Source organism: Malus sylvestris, chromosome 2 (genome assembly GCF_916048215.2).
Source record: "Malus sylvestris chromosome 2, drMalSylv7.2, whole genome shotgun sequence".
In the NCBI taxonomy this organism is placed as follows: domain Eukaryota; kingdom Viridiplantae; phylum Streptophyta; class Magnoliopsida; order Rosales; family Rosaceae; genus Malus; species Malus sylvestris.
The window spans coordinates 37,854,217-37,874,820 of record NC_062261.1 but is presented as its reverse complement, the minus strand read 5'-3'; the positions used below and the strand labels follow the sequence as shown (position 1 = coordinate 37,874,820).

The 20,604-nt window shown below is 39.1% G+C and overlaps 1 protein-coding gene and 1 long non-coding RNA gene across 8 annotated transcripts; both read right to left on the bottom strand.

Moving 5' to 3' along the window:
* Window positions 1-1,170: 1,170 nt before the first annotated feature.
* On the bottom strand, window positions 1,171-13,870 carry LOC126584551 (uncharacterized). Of its 3 annotated transcripts, none has more exons than XR_007610029.1 (8): window positions 13,603-13,870; window positions 13,310-13,363; window positions 4,380-4,456; window positions 4,183-4,280; window positions 3,274-3,334; window positions 3,063-3,138; window positions 2,118-2,247; window positions 1,171-1,661 (listed from the first exon to the last, which is right to left on the bottom strand). It is a non-coding gene; the product is annotated as an uncharacterized LOC126584551 (long non-coding RNA). The 3 variants fall into 3 exon arrangements; XR_007610031.1 differs by having other exon boundaries at window positions 4,236-4,280; window positions 13,603-13,868; XR_007610030.1 differs by lacking the exons at window positions 13,310-13,363; window positions 13,603-13,870 and adding an exon at window positions 12,605-12,720.
* A 1,947-nt stretch (window positions 13,871-15,817) lies between these two features.
* LOC126584522 (uncharacterized) lies at window positions 15,818-19,139 on the bottom strand. 5 transcript variants are annotated; one of them, XR_007610025.1, is made up of 6 exons: window positions 18,847-19,128; window positions 17,364-17,856; window positions 17,011-17,091; window positions 16,560-16,580; window positions 16,388-16,433; window positions 15,819-15,853 (listed from the first exon to the last, which is right to left on the bottom strand). XR_007610025.1 is itself a non-coding variant. In XM_050248881.1 (3 exons), exons 1-3 carry the CDS (start codon window positions 19,119-19,121, stop codon window positions 17,663-17,665), a joined length of 549 nt encoding a protein of 182 aa, XP_050104838.1. In that variant the 5' UTR covers window positions 19,122-19,139; the 3' UTR covers window positions 17,115-17,662. The 5 variants fall into 5 exon arrangements, 1 of the variants encoding a protein (XP_050104838.1); XR_007610027.1 differs by having other exon boundaries at window positions 15,835-15,878; XR_007610026.1 differs by lacking the exon at window positions 15,819-15,853 and adding an exon at window positions 15,892-15,924.
* Window positions 19,140-20,604: the final 1,465 nt, after the last annotated feature.

Here is a 20,604-nt window from a genome sequence, read left to right as displayed (position 1 = left end):
CCCCGTATTTTAAAAGTAAATATTTGTTATTATTATTATATACCACGTGCCTAGCTCCTATCACTACTAGTCTTTATTATCTTGGGAGAGAGATATGGGTGATTAGTAAGCACTCTAGTGTGCTGATTTTACAAGGCTGTTTACCTGGATGTGTCATCCTTTTGCACACATGCAATTGACACCTTGCGTAACTAGTGACTAAGATCTTGATACTACAATAGGTATCGCAAGAAAAGTATCACCTTCATACACACGTAGGAGTTTACGGATAGGACTTCATATATTTTATTGTATATTTTCCTTGGACCTCAAGTCTTGGAGCCATTCTATTTCACTATAAATAGGAGCTTTGCTCCATTGTTTTTAGAGCATAAAAAGAAGGAAACATGCAGAGCATGCATTACGCAAAGATTGGTGTGTGTGTGTGTGTGTGTGTCTTATGCGTATATATTTATATATACGTTAGAGTGAGAGCTTAGAAAGAAAAGAAAAAGGGAAAACTAGTTTGAGGTGTGCGGAGATGTTAGTTGGGTTGTCTTGCCAAAGCTTGGATTATCGAGGTGAGTGATTTATATAATGTGTTGCAAATTATTTCTTATTTTCTGATAAACGAAAACCACGAACTATCGTGGGTTTTATCTATTTATAAATCTCTATCTATTTTAAGTCAAGCATGTTGGATTTGTTGAAATACATTTGGAATCATTAATATCGTGATATGTGGATTATTTGGATATGTTCATGGAGCATGAGAACTTTAGTGTTGCATTAATCCGAGGGATAAATGTAAACTGCACACGGGGACATTAGGGCAAAAAGGCCAGTAGGGGTCATGTGGTAAGTTACAATTTATGAAGGATGTAATGACCATGTAAAGGGATAACGTGATATGGAATTACGTGGCTAAAGTATTGATATTATTATTGTATTTTCTAGTGTGTGTAAAAAGGCATTACTTGACTGGCATATTACATATTCTACTCACTGAGCGACGATGGTTGTTGCTCACCCCTCACCTATTATTTTACAGATGAGTTACTAGTAATAGGCCCGCGCGCTGCTGCGGGACTTGAATGCACCAGCCTTAACAACATGAATAAGACACATTTAACATGAAAACAAATTCAACATAATCATGAACGAACAAAAGGGATAGCTGGGTGAACAGTGTTTGTAAGTAAAACAGCTTAGATTTTATATACATTCAACCAAGCTAATTACAAAAGATGTGATTGTAAAAAATGTTCTGCTTCACTGAGAAACAAAAGCAACATGCATTTTACATATAAGACATCTGATATTAAACCTAAAATCATGTAATTCTGTATGAAGTGGAGAATAATGCAGAAAGATGGTTTTCTATAGTGCTGCCAATGACAATTAATTTCTCATGAAAAAAAAAGAAAAGAGAAACCCAGGTATAAAAGAATATTATTTTTTATAGTTGCAAACATTATGAATTCCAAAAAGAAAAACTAAGATAACACTTCAATCACAGATCTAAGCATCTAAAACGTGGCAACCCAGATACCATTCAAGATATTGCTCAGCATCATGGATAAACTAACCTATCTGTGTCCCTGTGCTCACTGCATGTCATATACACCCGACCAACTGGGCATAGGAGCATAATGAGGAAAACTTTCAGCACCACTCTGTACCTGAAAAATGAGGGAGGAACTAATTAAAGCGTTCCTCACTTGGAATAAATAATGCATGCATAATAGCCAGATGGACATCGCGCATATAAATTGTTGTGGCAATAATTTGCAATAGAAAACGTAGTTAAAAATAAGATACACGAAATACCAACATTGCAATGGTATTTTTTTCTTCCATTCGATTGTACTGAAGCATGCATCTTAAATTAGGTACTACGTGAGGTCTCTATAATGAAATGGGAGATTGAAATACACTCAAGGAAACTGAAAATTCAAATATGCACACGCTCGATAGTGTATCTTCACAACCAAAAGAAACGTTTATATATACGACATATGTTTGACATTGTTTTTCCCCACTCAAATCGTCTTGAGAAAATTTGACTACTAAAAACTACAAAACTTTGATTAAAGAATCAAATAGAATAGCATGAGAAAGTTATTATTACACCATACCTGACTTTTTTGCATATAAAAACACCTGTATTTCACCTGATTTTGTAATGAAATACAGATGCTTGTAGTTCACCAGTACATAGCTGCCTGTCATTTGTTTTCTTCTTCGGGTTCAAGATCCTTATATTGTCTGAGACGTGAAAGAATTAGAAATTGTATACAGTTTGATAATGAAACATGTAATGTGATTATGTGACAACAATCCACTCCTCTCTCAGAGAGATAAACAAAGATATCAAAAACAGAGAGACAATGTTAAGATAAACAGAAAGGCAATGTCACATTGTTTTGCATGATCTTGAAAATTGGGGATAAGGTATTCAAAGTGCTAACAAACACGTGCAAATGGGGATAAAAAAGGGGATAAATTGAAAAATATATATGCTCTTAATCGAGAACTTCATCAAATAAACAATAAAATCTAATGTAATCTGTCCAAAACCAAAGAGAGTGATAATTTGAAGGCACTATAATGTCTTGGGCATCGCATACTTGCGGTATATGATTGATGCATCTGTTGCTCAATCAAATCATTTGCTTGGCTAAAAAAGTAATTTTTACAATAAATAGATTCGCATCCAATTTATGAGAAATCATGCAAAAGTAAATGTAAATGATAACGGAATCATGAATGCGAATAAGAAACACAAACATGCCAAAAAGAAAACCTACTATAGTGTGTCAAGTTACTTGCAACATAATTTTTTATGCCATTATCCATTTCGCAATACTTTTAAAAAATTTCGTTTGAAAAAGCTTTGCTATGATTTTTAGGTTTGGGAAAAATAATACCATAAAAATAAAAAAACAATTACTAAAAATCATGGCCTGTTAATAGCAAAATACACTCCTCAACAATGTATAAGAACATGTGAGTTGAAAATTTGAAATATTCAACAACTAAAAGAAAGAAGCAAAATCAGAAGAAAAGAAAGAGATACTCACTCAAAAATAAAGATGTAATAATGCCAGGCTTCTTCTCCTCGGCATCCAGAATTCCATTGTTGTCTCCATCTTCAACCTTCAATGTATTTAAAATATGAAATGGTAAAAACCCAGAAGAAATCATTACATAAAATAAAATTATCCAAGTAAAATTAAAGGATGGATAGAAAAGAAATGAAGGCAGTTTATTCGGACTTAATTAGAGACTTACTGAATAAGCTTGAAATCTATCTCACACATCTCTTAAACTTCAACCCCTATCCTCCTTGCCTCTGTAATATGCACACATATAGAAAAAGAAATCAACTTTAGAACCTGCATTGATACATATCTTGTGTGAGTAGGTCTTTCCTGCTTTTCCCCAATCATGCATATCAAAGAAACGAAAAAGAAGGAAATCACCCATATATATAATACTTTAAGTTTAAATGCATCCCAATTTTGGGTTCCAACGTCACAGAAAGAATGTCTTATACATAATTTAACAGTACCCCTGACATCGGTCCATCCATTCGTATTAATAGTTATTGTCTGCACAAACCTCAATTACCTTACAATCCATCATTATTGACATAAAGTTCATACAATATGGGACATCATGACCTCTCTTTGGCCAACACCAGTTTTTCCAAAATGAAATCAACTATTATTGCATTAATTATGGGTCCATCTGGCCAATTCATTGAATTCGCAGACCCAAAAATTTCACCAATTAACTGAATTTACATACAAATGGGAGAAGTACAAAAACAAAGACAATGGCATAAATTATACCATAAAAATTACACTACGAAAAATTTAGAGACCAAAATCCTTGTTAACAGAATTTATTCACATTAAAAGACACAATTTCGGTTCAAAAAACTATCAAATTTAAACTTTGATATCATATGATAAAATCTTAATTAAACTCACAATCTCAAGAAGTTGAAACCATGTTAAGTAAAAGAAACAAATTGAAAAAAATTAAGATGTAAATATTGATAAGAACAACAAAAGTGGCAAATACATTATACACAGATAGGACCATGAAATATCGGAACCAGCAGCAACAAATAGAATTAAGAAGAAAATGGATTAGCAGACTTAATAAATGAGAAATAGGATAAGAGGTACAAACCAATTATACAAACTCAATTTTTCCACTATGAATAAGAGATCCAGTGGCATAACCTAACATTAGGTAGAATCAATGCTGGTTGATTGAATTTTCATTCCCTGAAAATTCAGAAAATGACGTGTTTTGATCTGTAGATAGAAGCATTCTATATATAAAAAAAAAATATATGGAGACATGATGAGGTTCAGAAACCAAACCATGTCAGTAAAATCCTCTTGGCAGGTTGCTCAAGGTTGATCTCCTAGCCCTTGGACCAGTCAGGAGACTTGGCCTCCTGCTTTCAAGTTTGGAAGGGAAGTAAAAGGTTCAGCCAATAAGTAAAAGAACTGATTTAGAGGATAGAATCAACAACAACAACAACAACAACAACAAAGCCTTTTCCCACTAAGTGGGGTCGGCTATATGAATCCTAGAACGCCATTGCGCTCGGTTTTGTGTCATGTCCTCCGTTAGATCCAAGTAATCAAGTCTTTTCTTAGGGTCTCTTCCAAAGTTTTCCTAGGTCTTCCTCTACCCCTTCGGCCCTGAACTTCTGTCCCGTAGTCACATTTTCGAACCGAAGCGTCAGTAGGCCTTCTTTGCACATGTCCAAACCACCGGAACCGATTTTCTCTCATATTTCCTTCAATTTTGGCTACTCCTACTTTACCTTGGATATCCTCATTCCCAATCTTATCCTTTCTCGTGTGCCCATACATCCCACGAAGCATCCTCATCTCCGCTACACCCATTTTGTGTACGTGTTGATGCTTTACCGCCCAACATTCTGTGCCATACCACATCGTTGGCCTTATTGCCGTCCTATAAAATTTTCCCTTGAGCTTCAGTGGCCTACGACGATCACACAACACGCCGGATACACTCTTACACTTCATCCATCCAGCTTGTATTCTATGGTTGAGATCTCCATCTAATTCTCCGTTCTCTTGCAAGATAGATCCTAGGTAGCGAAAACGGTCACTTTTTGTGATCTTCGCTAGATTGCTCCGGTCATTAGTGTGGATAAGTATATAAATGGATAGAGATAGGAAAGCAAACACAAGATGTACGTGGTTCATCCAGATTGGCTACGTCCACGGAATAGAGGAGTTCTCATTAATTGTGAAGGGTTTACACAAGTACATAGGTTCAAGCTCTCCTTTAGGGAGTACAAGTGAATGATTTAGTACAAATGACATTAGGAAATATTGTGGGAGAATGATCTCGTAACCACGAAATTTCTAAGTACCAGAGTGTGGTATCGTCTTGACTTTCCTTATCTGTCTCATAGGTAGATGTGGAATCTTCTCTGGAAGTACTCTTCCTCCATCCAGGGGTGGTATCTGTAACTGGTGGAGATGCACAAGGTAATGTATCAATGTCACTTGAAGCTTACTTGTAGTTTCAGGCTTGGTCAAGCGCGATACAAACCATGTAGTAGGAGTCCCCCAAGTCGCCGAGCTAGGGGATCTGCTGAAAGAGGTAACAGACAAGGTAAGCAATCAGAGCTCCGGCTGATTGTTCACATTCTCCCTATCTTGCAGGCAGCATGAAGGATAAAGAGAAGAAAAATGAGAAGAGATGATATGGGATACTTTTGCTTTTGAAGAAGTAACTTTCCACAGGCTTATTCTTGAACTGGGCTGGAGGGTTTTCTGGTTTCCTCCAAAGTATAAGGCCGACTGAAGAATTTGAGGGTCAAAACAAGTCCATCAAATCTAGAGTACGTTCGACCCTGCTGATATGGGATACTTTTTCTTTTGACAGAGTAGTGGATGTATCGGCACGTGTGCTGTTACGCTTGTCTCCACATGCTTCCTTGTATCCTTCTCACTTGCCCTATCTGTTCCTCAGGCAGATGCGGTATCTTCCCTGGAAGCATAAGATGTTGAAGATGAGTACTCGAGAGCAATGCCAGGGTAAGGGGTTCCAGGCAGTCAGTTCCTGGCTGGAAGCTTGATTCCAAGTGCTGACTGATTGCTCTCTTTCTCCTTGTCTTGCAGGTAAGAACAAGGCCAAAGGAAAAGACAGGGAAAAAGCATGATATGGGATACTCTTGCTTTTAACCCTGATGATATGAGATATTCTTGCTCTAGTATAGCTTGTTTACAGAGGTATTATCGGGGGGAAAGAAAGCTGAATATTTCGAAAGGCTTCGTTGGGAGTGCCCTCTCAGATAAGAGGAAGGGTTGAGCATTTTTGCAGGTCTGCCTGTCCGTTAGGGATGGAGGTCGACATATATAGGAGTCTCCCTAACATCAAGTAATAATGCTATTCCTTTACCCTGCTTGGTCATAGCACGGTAGTGGGAGCTGCCAGCTTCACAAGTTTTAACTCTGTCAGAGCACTTTGAAAAAGTGGTCTGTGGTATCTGGAAAGCTGATGTTGCGTGTGAAGATTACAGACAAGCTTTATCCAAGGAGATCCGGCTCTTGAAGTTGGGAAAGTGGTGCCTCTTCGGTTTTCGAACAAGCAATCCTGTCGGGGATTTGGCTCTCGAGATTCGAAGAACGATGCCTCTTCGATTTTTGAGAAAGCAATCATTCTGGGGGTCTGGCTCTCGAGATTCGGAGAGCGATGTCTTCGATTTTTGAGAAAGTAATCATGTTGGGAGTCTGGCTCTCTAGATTCGGAGGGCGGTGCCTCTTCGATTTTGGAGCAAGCAATCTTGTCGGGAGTGTTTTCTCGAATATGAGTAAAGGTTGGGCATGTTTGCTAGTCTACCTTGCCCCAAAGCACAGAGGTTGACACACAGGGACTTTCCAATTATCCAGCAGTGGTACTGTTCCTTTACCCTCTCTTCGATTTTTGAGAAAGTAATCATGTTAGGAGTCTGGCTCTCGAGATTCGGAGGGCGGTGCCTCTTCGATTTTGGAGCAAGCAATCTTGTTAGGGGTGTTTTCTCGAATGTGAGTAAAGGTTGGGCATGTTTGCTAGTCTACCTTGCCACGAAGCATAGAGGTTGACACACAGGGACTTTCAAATTATCCAGCAGTGGTATTGTTCCTTTACCCTCTCTTCGATTTTTGAGAAAGTAATCATGTTGAGAGTCTGGCTCTCGAGATTCGAATGGCGATGCCTCTTCGATTTTAGGGCAAGCAATCTTGTTGGGAGTGTTTTCTCGAATGTGAGTAAAGGTTGGGCATGTTTGCTAGTCTACCTTGCCATGAAGCACAGAGGTTGACACACCAGGACTTTCCAATTATCCAGCAGTGGTACTGTTCCTTTACCCTTGTGGGTAATAATATGGTAGCTAGGCCTTCAAAATTTATGTGTCTAAACTTTGTTAGTGTTGTTTCTTTGCTATTCTTTTACCCTTCTTGGTCAGAGCGATGTAGTGAGAGTTGCAAGCTTCACGTGTCTCGACTTTGTCAGAGAACTTTGGCAAAGTTATATGTGGTACCCATGAGCTACTGTTGCGTGTGGGAAGTGGGTGATTGAACAGTACGATTCATGTGCTTTCTACTTCGCCAGACATCTTCGACAGAATGCCCATAATTTCCGCAAAGCTGAGTGTGCGTGTGACAGGTGCTGACAAGGCTGGAAAAGTAGTCTCAACTTTGTCAGAGACTTTGGCAAAGTTATATGTGGTACCCATGAGCTACTGTTGCGTGTGGGAAGTGGGTGATTGAACAGTACGATTCATGTGCTTTCTACTTCGCCAGAAATCTTCGACAGAATGCCCATAATTTCCGCACAGCTGAGTGTGTGTGTGACAGGTGCTGACAAGGCTGGAAAAGTAGGTGCCTCTTCGATTTCTGAGATCGGCCCTCGTGGTCTCTGAGCAGCCCAGCTTTTGAGAAAGCAAACCTCTTCGATTTCTGAGATCGGCCTTCGTGGTCTTTGAGTAGCCCAGCTTTTGAGAAAGCAAACGCCTCTTCGATTTCTGAGATCGACCCTCGTGGTCTCTGAGCAGCCCAGCTTTTGAGAAAGCAAACGCCTCTTCGATTTCTGAAGCTTCGTCGAGTGCAGATTTTTATAGAGGCTGACATTAAGTTCCAAAGCACACTTGAATATCCACCAGTAGAAGCTCCATTCTTGCACTTCTAAGATCTTGATTTGTCCGACCTCTTCTCTCTTCTACACCTTTGAAAATGTCTGGCCCCTCCGACCGTCGTTTTGACTTGAACCTTGTTGAAGAGGCAGCCCCGCCTTCTCCAGACAACATATGGCGCCCATCCTTCGTCTCCCCTACTGGTCCTCTTACCGTTGGGGATTCCGTGATGAAGAATGATATGACCGCTGCGGTAGTGGCCAGGAACCTTCTCACTCCCAAAGATAACAGACTACTTTCCAAACGGTCTGATGAGTTGGCTGTTAAGGATTCTCTGGCTCTTAGTGTTCAATGTGCAGGTTCTGTGTCTAATATGGCCCAACGCCTATTTGCTCGAACCCGCCAAGTTGAATCATTGGCGGCTGAAGTGATGAGTCTCAAACAGGAGATTAAAGGGCTCAAGCATGAGAATAAACAGTTGCACCGGCTCGCACATGACTATGCTACAAACATGAAGAGGAAGCTTGACCAGATGAAGGAATCTGATGGTCAGGTTTTACTTGATCATCAGAGATTTGTGGGTTTGTTCCAAAGGCATTTATTACCTTCGTCTTCTGGGGCTGTACCGCGTAATGAAGCTCCAAATGATCAACCTCTGATGCCTCATCCTTCTAGGGTTCTGTCCAGTACTGAGGCTCTGAATGATCCCCCTCCGGTGCCTTCTCTTTCTGGGGCTCTACCGACTGCCGAGACTTCTCCTAAGCAACCTTTGTGAAGACTCCCTCTTGTTTGTTTATTTTGACTCAAGTATATGTACTTATTTGTAATTTATCGGGGATATCAATAAATAAGCTTTCCTTCATTTCAACGTATTGTGTTAAATCACCAAAGCCTTCTTCGCTAAGTTGTTTGAATTTTCTTTTGTTGAAGCTTGTATGTTGGAGCTTTGTGAGTGGAGCATGTAGGTTGAGGTAGTGTTCCCTTAATTTCCCGAGCGAGGACAACTTCTCGGTTGGAGACTTGGAAAATCCAAGTCACTGAGTGGGATCGGCTATATGAATCTTAGAACGCCATTGTGTTCTGTCCTGTGTCATGTCCTCCGTTAGATCCAAGTACTCTAAGTCTTTTCTTAGGGTCTCTCTCAAAGTTTTCCTGGGTCTTCCTTACCCCTTCGGCCCTGAACCTCTGTCCCATAGTCGCATCTTCTAATCGGAGCGTCAGTAGGCCTTCTTTGCACATATCCAAACCACCGTAACCGATTTTCTCTCATCTTTCCTTCAATTTCGGCTACTCCTACTTTACCCCGGATATCCTCATTCCTAATCTTATCCTTTCTCGTGTGCCCACACATCCAACGAAGCATCCTCATCTCCGCTACACCCATTTTGTGTACGTGTTGATGCTTCACCGCCCAACATTCTGTGCCATACAGCATCGCCGGCCTTATTGCCATCCTATAAAATTTTCCCTTGAGCTTCAGTGGCATACGGCAGTCACACAACACGCCGGATGCACTCTTCCACTTCATCCATCCAGCTTGTATTCTATGGTTGAGATTTCCATCTAATTCTCCGTTCTTTTGCAAGATAGATCATAGGTAACGAAAACGGTCGCTCTTTGGTATTTCTTGATCTCCGATCCTCACTCCTAACTCGTTTTGGCATCCATTTGCACTGAACTTGCACTCCATATATTCTGTCTTTGATCGGCTTAGGCGAAGACCTTTAGATTCCAACACTTCTCTCCAAAGGTTAAGCTTTGCATTTACCCCTTCTTGAGTTTCATCTATCAACACTATATCGTCTGCGAAAAGCATACACCAAGGAATATCATCTTGAATATGTCCTGTTAACTCATCCATTACCAACGCAAAAAGGTAAGGACTTAAGGATGAGCCTTGATGTAATCCTACAGTTATGGGAAAGCTTTCGGTTTGTCCTTCATGAGTTCTTACAGCAGTCTTTGCTCCTTCATACATATCCTGTATAGCTTGGATATATGCTACTCGTACTCCTTTCTTCTCTAAAATCCTCCAAAGAATGTCTCTTGGGACCCTATCATACGCTTTTTCCAAATCTATAAAGACCATGTGTAAATCCTTTTTCCCATCTCTATATCTTTCCATCAATCTTCGTAAGAGATAGATTGCCTCCATGGTTGAGCGCCCTGGCATGAACCCGAATTGGTTGTCCGAAACCCGTGTCTCTTGCCTCAATCTATGCTCAATGACTCTCTCCCAGAGCTTCATTGTATGACTCATTAGCTTAATACCCCTATAGTTCATGCAATTTTGTACATCGCCCTTATTCTTGTAGATAGGCACCAAAGTGCTCGTTCGCCACTCATTTGGCATCTTCTTCGTTTTCAAAATCCTATTGAAAATGTCAGTGAGCCATGTTATACCTGTCTCTCCCAAAACTTTCCACACTTCGATTGGTATATCGTCTGGGCCTACTGCTTTTCTATGCTTCATCTTCTTCAAAGCTACAACCACTTCTTCCTTCCGGATTCTACGATAAAAAGAGTAGTTTCTACACTCTTCTGAGTTACTCAACTCCCCTAAAGAAGCACTCCTTTCATGTCCTTCATTGAAAAGATTATGAAAATAACCTTTCCATCTGTCTTTAACCGCGTTCTCTGTAGCAAGAACCTTTCCATCCTCATCCTTGATGCACCTCACTTGGTTTAGGTCCCTTGTCTTCTTTTCCCTTGCTCTAGCTAGTTTATAGATATCCAACTCTCCTTCTTTGGTATCTAGTCGTTTATACATATCGTCATAAGCCGCTAACTTAGCTTCTCTCACAGCTTTCTTCGCCTCTTGCTTCGCTTTTCTATACCTTTCACCATTTTCATCGGTCCTATCCTTGTATAAGGCTTTACAACATTCCTTCTTAGCCTTCACCTTTGTTTGTACCTCCTCATTCCACCACCAAGATTCCTTTTGGTGTGGGGCAAAGCCCTTGGACTCTCCTAATACCTCTTTTGCTACTTTTCGAATACAACTAGCCATGGAATCCCACATTTGGTTAGCTTCCCCCTCTCTCTCCCACACACACTGGGTGATTATTTTCTCTTTGAAAATGGCTTGTTTTTCTTCTTTTAGATTCCACCATCTAGTCCTTGGGCACTTCCAAGTCTTGTTCTTTTTTCTCACTCTTTTGATATGTACATCCATCACCAACAAGCGATGTTGATTAGCCACGCTCTCTCCTGGTATAACTTTGCAATCCTTACAAGTTATACGATCCCTTTTCCTCATTAGAAGAAAATCTATTTGTGTTTTTGACGACCCACTCTTGTAGGTGATCACATGTTCTTCCCGCTTCTTAAAGAAGGTGTTGGCTAAGAAGAGATCATATGCCATTGCAAAATCCAAGATAGCTTCCCCATCCTCGTTTCTCTCCCCAAAACCATGGCCACCATGAAAACCTCCATAGTTGCCTGTCTCCCTGCCCACGTGTCCATTTAAATCTCCTCCTATAAATAACTTCTCTGTCTGAGCAATTCCTTGCACCAAGTCTCCAAGGTCTTCCCAAAATTTCTCCTTCGAACTCGTATCCAACCCTACTTGAGGTGCGTACGCACTAATCACATTGATAAGTTCTTGTCTTATTACAATCTTGATTGCCATGATTCTATCTCCTACCCTCTTGACATCTACAACATCTTGTGTCAAGGTCTTGTCCACGATGATGCCAACACCGTTTCTCGTTCTATTTGTGCCCGAATACCATAGTTTAAACCCTGAGTTTTCTAGATCCTTTGCCTTACGCCCAACCCACTTAGTTTCTTGTAGGCACATAATATTTATCCTTCTCCTCACCATAACTTCTACTACTTCCATAGATTTTCCCGTCAAGGTTCCTATATTTCACGTTCCTAAACGCATTTTGCTCTCTTGAACTCTACCCTTCTGTCCTAGCTTCTTCACCCTTCCCCGTCTAATAGGATCAAAGTACTTCTTTTGTGTGTCCCGTGTAAAGTTGATAGGAGCATATGCTCCCAAACAACTTTGAGTGGAGTCGTTCGAAAAGAAGTTTCTATAGCCCCCTTGCTCATTTAACACTGCATCCGGGTGCCGATGGAGATACAGCGACCCTTGCTCACTTATCACTGTGCTCGGGCCACACAGCGCGCCACTTACGGGTGACGCCCTAGATTTAGCGCGATTTCGTTCTGGATTCATTTTCATAAGGATTTGACGTGATCATGGAGTGCCGGCTGTCGACTACCTGACGCCCTCCCCCTCCTCCTTTATCCGGGCTTGGGACCGGCAATGTAAGATAAACTTACACGGCGGAGTTGATTTAGAGGATAGAATCAAAATTTCAAAAATATTATTTGATGCGATTAAAACTGTTCCCAATGATAAAATGAATAAAAAAAAAAATCCATTGGAATAAAAGAAAAAGAATGATTAAAATTATTCACAACCCTTGCTGTTTTTACCTAACCATTTGTAGGATCCATAAAGGGCCAAAAAAGGTTTTTTACTTCTCCTCTAGTCCCATAAATTTGGATTCCATCTCGTCCAAGCAAACTAACAATCATTACTATACTTTGTTTTAGCATACGAACACAAATCTCAAAAAAAATAGATAATTCATTTACAAATTTAAATTCAATTTTTATATCTCGATATATTTGTTTGTTAAACTCAGTGATCAAACTTCAAACTCATGCCTTCCAAAAAGAAAAGAAAATGAAGAAGAATCGAAAGCACTTCCCATTCCAAGGAAAGAGCAGCCATTATTAGGATCCAAAACTCATTCTTTAGTCTCCTCATCTGAAGCTATATATAATCATTGAACAAAAACGTTTAACGTCCAGCAGAAAGCAAACTGCAATCAAAATTTCAAAAAAGCAAAATAATGCGCAGATAATTGACAGCTGCAACAAACAAAAAATAAAAAAATCAATTGCAGATTGAAGGAAAAATCGAGACCGCAATCGAAACTCATGCTTGTATGGGTAATTAATTGTAGATACCGAATCATCAAAAGCCACTTGTCTACACCAAATTGCATACAAAAGATATTGGGGCAACTCAGATTGCGCAATGAAAAACAAAGTCAAACTACGACGTAGATGTCTATCGGAATTTCATTCAAAGAATGATTAAATAAAGACAATGGCATGCCAAAGATTAAATACCCTAAGCGACAGTGTCAGCCATGAGCTTCCCTCTGTGAGAGCACAGGGGTGTAACTGCAAAAGAAAGCCGGAGACTGAGGGCAGACTGTAATTTCGTCAAAAAGGAGGAAGAGTACAAAGGAGAAGTGATAGCAATAAGCGTAGACGCCAAGGACGAAGTAAATATGTATTTGTGATTGGGGTTAAGCTACTGCCAGCTTTGTATAGTGTAATAATGCAACTGCAAATAGACCAAGTTACTGCTACTAAAAGCTTTTGCAAAATCATAAAACTCTTAACAGTTTGAACCCTACCGAAAAGTTTATATGAGTTAAAGAACAGTCGTACTTAAGTGCAGCAAGATCATAAGCTCTTGCAGCTTCTCCTCCATATTAGAACCACCTGCAGTCCAAATTAACCAAGATTCAAGGCCAAAGCAAGAACAAATTAGTGATAATTTAAACTAAAATCCCTAATTATTGTTGCAGAGAGAATTCATATCAAGATTAACTACATTATTTGATTCGAATGGAATCCAAACGCAGCATAAACATGAAAGGTAAAAAATTAATACCAAAAGTCACATTTAAGCAGCAATTAATAGCATAAATCATATTTTAGTGGCATGGACCAAAATAATTCAGTAAAAAAGAAACAATCCCAAACAAATAGAAAGAACTGGAGAAACAATTCGAAACAAATCTTTGGAAAGCAACCCCATCCCTCCCTCACCCTCTCTCTCTCCAATTCCAACTTCTCCCTACATCTCTCTGTCTATAATAGATGTGCAGTTTTATTAATCTTTGTTGCCAAAGCATGCAAGATAGTGAAAAGATTGTTTATCTAAGAAAAAAAAGGGCACATTGTCCATCATAGAAAGCAAGCGTGGAAGGAGAAGAAAATTAATCATAATCCAAAATATATATTCGGAATGCTGGTGTATAAAACATAAATTTCAAATTATATCTAAGCTAATTAAAATGCCAAACCCTTTCAAGTAAGCTTGGCAGCCACTGATCAGGGTGTGTTACAAATAAGAAAAACAAAACCAGATGAACAACCAAATGTAAGTCGTAATCTGCAGAAGATTAATACCTTCATTAACTAAATGAACCAAGAATGAAAACATCCAAGATTAATACCCTCCCGTCAATCCCCCTCTCCACCTGCAACCCATCAACCCCTCTGTGAACCATGCCTCTGACCCCTGCGTTCTTCCCTCTGTGCAAGCCCATACTCACCAACTCCCTCAATCAACTCTCTCTCTCTCTCTCTTTTTCTCTCTCTCTCTGCCTTCTCTGTCCGTGAATCCCTGTGCATCAATAATCTGAAAACCCAGTTCGATTTTTCATTGCTCGGATGGAGAAAATTGAGGAATGAAAGAACAAATTAGGGCTAGGACTAAAGTTGAGAGAGATGGAGAGTTGGGAGAAAGGGAGACTCTGAAAGAGAGTGAAAGAGAAAGGGCTAGAAAGAGGAGTGTGACAGAGATGAGAGGAAAACACGGGATGGGATTGCCAATCCCTGAAATCACTCTCCCTACCCCCAAATACCTGAAATCTCTCCTTCTCACACTGTCGCCCTCCCACTCACCCATGCCAGGATCGGCATGGCTTTGTCTGTGCCAAAGACAGAACGAAGTGACGGGGCAGTCTCATGATAAAAAGACGATTCTACCCCTCCATCTCATCATCCTCACCGTGGGATCTGAAGATGAGATGGGCAGTCTCGTCATTCAACACAATAAAAAAATTTTGAAGCAGAGCAATCCTGGTAAAACCGTAAATATTTTGAAATCTGGTCAGAGACAAAATTAACCTCCTAACTTTTAAAAACTACCTTCCAACCCAGCCCCAAATCCCACGGTTTTGTTGTAAATAAAGCAAAATCGAAGGGGTAGGAATTGACCTCAAAAGACAAAATTACCCTCCTAACTTTTAATAACTACCTTCCAACCAAGCTGATTACAAAAGATATAGTTGCAAAAAATGCTCTGTTTCCTGAGAAACATAAGCAACATGCAATTTAACACTGAAAATAAATCAAGAATCCAAAATAAAAATGAAAATTTCATGCCTCAAAGTTTCTGGGTTTTACTGTGGAATCCAATTGAAAACCACTAAAAAAGGGGAAAACTGACCATAACACGTTAGACAACGCAAGCAAAAGAAGGATTTCAGCGGAATTGAAAAAGGCAGAAATTAACAACCAAAATCCATTTAATCATACAACCAAAATCCATTTAATCATACAACCAAAACCCATTTAATCATACACCAACGAAAAATCTAAACACAGAGTCACAAATTAACGAACTGAAAACCCACAAAAAGAACCTAAAAAAAAAGGAAACTGACCTTAAAACAAAGAACAATACACAGAACAGAGAGATGCATCCCCAAAATATGAGAAAACGAAACAAATAAAGGAACCCCCAAAACCTGACCTAACAGTGCAACAAAATCAAGAAATAATTCACAGCAAAAAGAACGCAGCAGCCAAGATACCATTCAAGACAGGGCTCAGCATCATGGATGAACTAATCTATCTGCGTCTCTGAGCTCACTGCATGTCATATACACCCAACCAACTGAGCATAGGGAATAATGAGGAAAACTTTCAGCACCACTCTGTACCTGAAAAATGAGGGAGGAACTAATTAAAGCGTATCCTCACTTAGAAGAAAATAATGCATGCATAATAGCCACATGGACATCGCGCATATAAATTGTTGTAGAGATAATTTGCAATAGAAAACGTAGTTATAAATAAGATATATGAAATACCAACATTGCAATGGTTTTTTTTTTTTCCATTTGATTGTACTGAAGCAAGCATCTTAAATTAAGTACTACGTGAGGTCTCTATAATGAAACAGGAGATTGAATACACTCGAGGAAACTGAAAATTTAAATATGCAAACACTTCATAGTGTATCTTCAGAACCCAAAAGAAACGTTTATATATACGACATATGTTTTGACATTGTTTTTCCCCACTCAAATCGTCTTGAAAAATTTGACTACATTGAGAATAAGCAAAAGAGTACTTAAAACCAAGGGTGAATTCAGCACTCTAAATAAGTGGAAGCATTTGTACCTCAAATGAATTTACAGCTTAATTTTGCTTGCTGAAAAATCTTGACCTACAAAACCAAATTACATTTATCAACAAAAAGGAATCCATTCAAGTCAGCTCTATTTAGATTATAATACCTCTCAGTTTAAGAAAACAAATACAATACAGAAAAAGCAAATATAATCCAAATTACCTTGATTTCCAGTCTGACAGGCTGTTAAAACATCGCAAAAACGAAGAAAACCAATCAGTACAAAATTAGAACACCAAATCTCAAATAATATTACAAACTCCGATATCTACTGAACTATGGGACAGTTAAGAACAACGATAAAATGGAGATATTACAGATTTTGATAATATAATTTTCTATAAGAAATTGTGTTAACAAAGATATTAGATGCTAATCCCAAAAGGGTATGTTCCACCACTTAAAATTTGCAATACTAATTTTGAGCACTCAAATCATATTACAGTATATCACAAACTATGCCATCTGATAATCGAAAAATTTTAAGAAAATTGAAAATGAATACCATAATCTGAAATGTCCTAATTTTCTCAAACACTTTCTCAAAAGCCAAAAATAAAAACAAAACAAAATAAAAAGGAGATGAATGAGAAATGAGAAATCGAGTAATTACCATGTCTGGATTTGGATGAGGCAGGAAGAGAAGCACTGATTGGCGCTCAGTCTTCCTGTTCTTCTTGTAATTTATGATCCCCTTTCAAATTTCAAAAACACAAAAACCACCCATACTTAATTCCCATAAAATAAAACTGGTATAAAAATTTCATAACACCTATAAAAATCCACCGTGCATAGCTCTTTTAATTCTAACACAGAAACTTCATTTTAAATTAACATTCACACAATCCTAATCATTTGTGAATAACCATATTCTTATCATTATTTGAATATATCTTCTTATGTATAGGGTGAGCTCAAACCAGTCACTAAACTCGCTAATGTATTTAGTGATTAGGCTTGACTTACAATCTTCTTCAGTATCATCTCCATTCGAAATTGTTGGCGCATATCATAGCCACACCTCAGAAGCTATCCAATCTCTTCCCTGGATTGGATTTGATTGCCTCAGATTCTAACTTTTCAGCCGCACCCTTTGGAGTTTGGAGTTTATTTGGAAAACATCGTGGAGTCCAGTTGTGCGGGGAGATTCACGCAGATGCTACAGCGCGAGCCGTCAGATTTGAACAAAGTGGTGGTGGAGGCTGTCTAGAGGCAGAACAAAGCAAAAATTTAAACCACAATCCATCCGAAACATGCTCTCAGAATCAGAACAAAAAAAGACATGAAATCACAGGATTTAAGTGAATTAAGGCAGGGATGAAACTCATCTTACAGACGAAGAGCTGAGCAGCTCTGCAATTCATGGGCGCACCCCAACTCATACCGCCCCTGAAACCCCTACACCCTACACACACGTCCTGCACCCTCACTTTAGAATTCAACCCCAATATAATCAAACCTAAACAAAACCAAATTAGCCAAATTGGAATAGTTAGATCAAACAAAGATTTGAGCCAACCAATTACACAAATTAATCCATACAAAGAAATATGAAAATTTTGAGCCAACCAATTACACAAAGCAATCCATATAAAGATTTGAACCAAACAATTACACAAATTTCAGAATGAAGATTAAAATTTACAAAAAATCTATACAACTGACACCAAAAAACTTGCAATTTTCTCCTCAACCTAACAGTGAAGATTTAGGAAATACCAAATTAACAAACCAGAAAACCCTAACAATCAGTGTTGTTAAAAGCAGGTGAATACATGGTCCAGCTCTTCATCAAAACATTTGCAGTTGGACTACAGAATAATCTAGCACAACTTAATTCTTGCAACATGAATGTCAACCTTCAAACGCAAAAGCATATTTAAGTAATGATTATTCACAGAAAAGCACATTTAACAAATGATTATTCACAGAAAAGCACTTTTACCAAATAATCAGGCAAGCAATTGAATTGTACTCATTCTAAAAACAACTACAACAAAAGTTAAAATAAATAAACACATAGATAAGCTTAAGCACTTCTAGCATCATTTCCCTGAAGCTTATAAAATTATGTGGCCAAGAATTTGGGGAGAGAAAGAGATGCAGGAACCTTTAAGTGGAGTTGATGACGTGTTAAATTGGATTTGGAACTTCGAAACCCAGGCATGGTAGAACAACGTTGTGTAGATGCTGAGAGAAAAATGTACAACAACCAAACCCAATTCACCAAATGAAAAAATAAATTCTGGGTTATGACTACAGCAATTAAAAGAAAATTTTAAATCCCTTTTTCAGATTTAGAAGCAAAAAAAATGGAGAACTACACAGCTAGGAAAATTTGAAATCAAAACTATTGGATCTGAAACTATTGCTCATAGATCCGTGAATGTTCGAACTCAAACAATAAAACCCAAATTAAATATTAAAAAATTGATTGAAAAGTCCTTACCTTGAGGAAGAAGATGAATGCCAACAACCAGAGACGCAAATTGGGAAAGGAAGGATATAGAAAGAGAAAATGACTGCACCCACCCTCTCTCTCTCTCTCCCAGTAATTGCACACCCAAACATTATGGAAAATACAACGGTCAGGTAAGGAATTGAATGGCAAATCCAACAGTGAGATAAGGAATTGTAACCTATATTTATATTAGAGATAAGCATAAATATAGGAAAAGATATATAAGATCTTCGAAAAGTGTAGAGAAATGAGTACCTATGCATGTATAGCACAATTTCTTGAAATGGTTACCATTTCAATCAAAACAGAAAGGTATATGCAATTTTTAACACCCTATTTGACTGTGACATTCTACCACTAATTAAAATGGTAAAAGTGGGAGATAATATAAACCCAGCAAAGCTGACAGAAGAACATCTAGGGAAGGGAGAATGGGACCAGCCAAAGCAGACAACTTTGGAAACCCAGCCTCATGAAAATCCCATTTCTCCCTTGCAGCCAGAAGTAAAGAAAAACGGAAATCAGTCCTATTTCCCCTATGTTAGAATTACTGTTACAGTGAATGCAGCACCTCGGCCTTCCAGTGTTAGAATTAAAATCGTGATGGTCTGAGCTGCACAACGGCAATCGCATCCGCCTCCTCTTCCTCGACTCATGATTTGAATGCTTCGATTTCTGAGCTTCTTCTTCTTCTCTGGTTTTTAGGGTTCCTCCGACTTGGCGTATCAGACTTCTGAGCTTCTTCTTCTTCCATCATCGTGATTCTGCAAGCCGCAGGCTCTCTCTCCCTCTCTGCAAGTCGAAGCTCTCTCTCATAAAACCAAAATTACAATCTGAACGGAAATGAATTTTGTAAATAACGTGAAACCCACTCTCTCCCATACCTCCCTCAGCCATTCTCTCCTTACCAATCCCGTTTTCTCAAAAAGTGGACAAAATCCCTAAATCTCTCTCCCACTCAGTCGAAACCATGCTTTCTGCCCTCTCTCTCTCTCCATCGGAGGCATGGCCTCCCATCCCCGAAACCCTTGAATGACAGCAAACCTAAACCCACCCCAATCGGTCTCAAACGCAAAGGACAAAATTGCCCTTCCCACCCAGCCCTAATATCAGCACAAACCTGACGGCTTTGTTGTAAATAGCAAGAAATCGAGTGGCTCCCTGATAAGCAAAATGGACAAAATGACCCTCTGAAATTTTGAGAATTACCCTCCCATTCGGCTGGTATTGTTGCATGGCTTTGTTGTAAATAAAGCAAAATCAAAACAAACGTGAACAGCACCTGCCCTCGAGAAAACACTCCCAACAAGATTGCTTGCTCCAAAATCGAAGAGGCACCGCCCTCCGAATCTCGAGAGCCAGACTCCCAACATGATTACTTTCTCAAAAATCGAAGAGACACTGCTCCCCGAATCTCGAGAGCCAGACCCCCAGCATGATTGCTTTCTCAAAAATCGATGAGGCATCGTTCTCTGAATCAATCGAAGAGGCGCTCGCTTTCTCAAAAGCTGGGCTGCTCAGAGACCACGAGGGCCGATCTCAGAAATCGAAGAGGCACCTACTTTTCTAGCCTTGTCAACACCTGTCACACGCACACTCAGCTTTGCAGAAATTATGGGCATTCTGTCGAAGACTTCTGGTGAAGTAGAAAGCACATGAATCTTACTGTTCAATCACCCACTTCCCACACGCAACAATAGCTCATGGGTACCACAAATAACTTTGCCAAAGTTCTCTGCCAAAGTT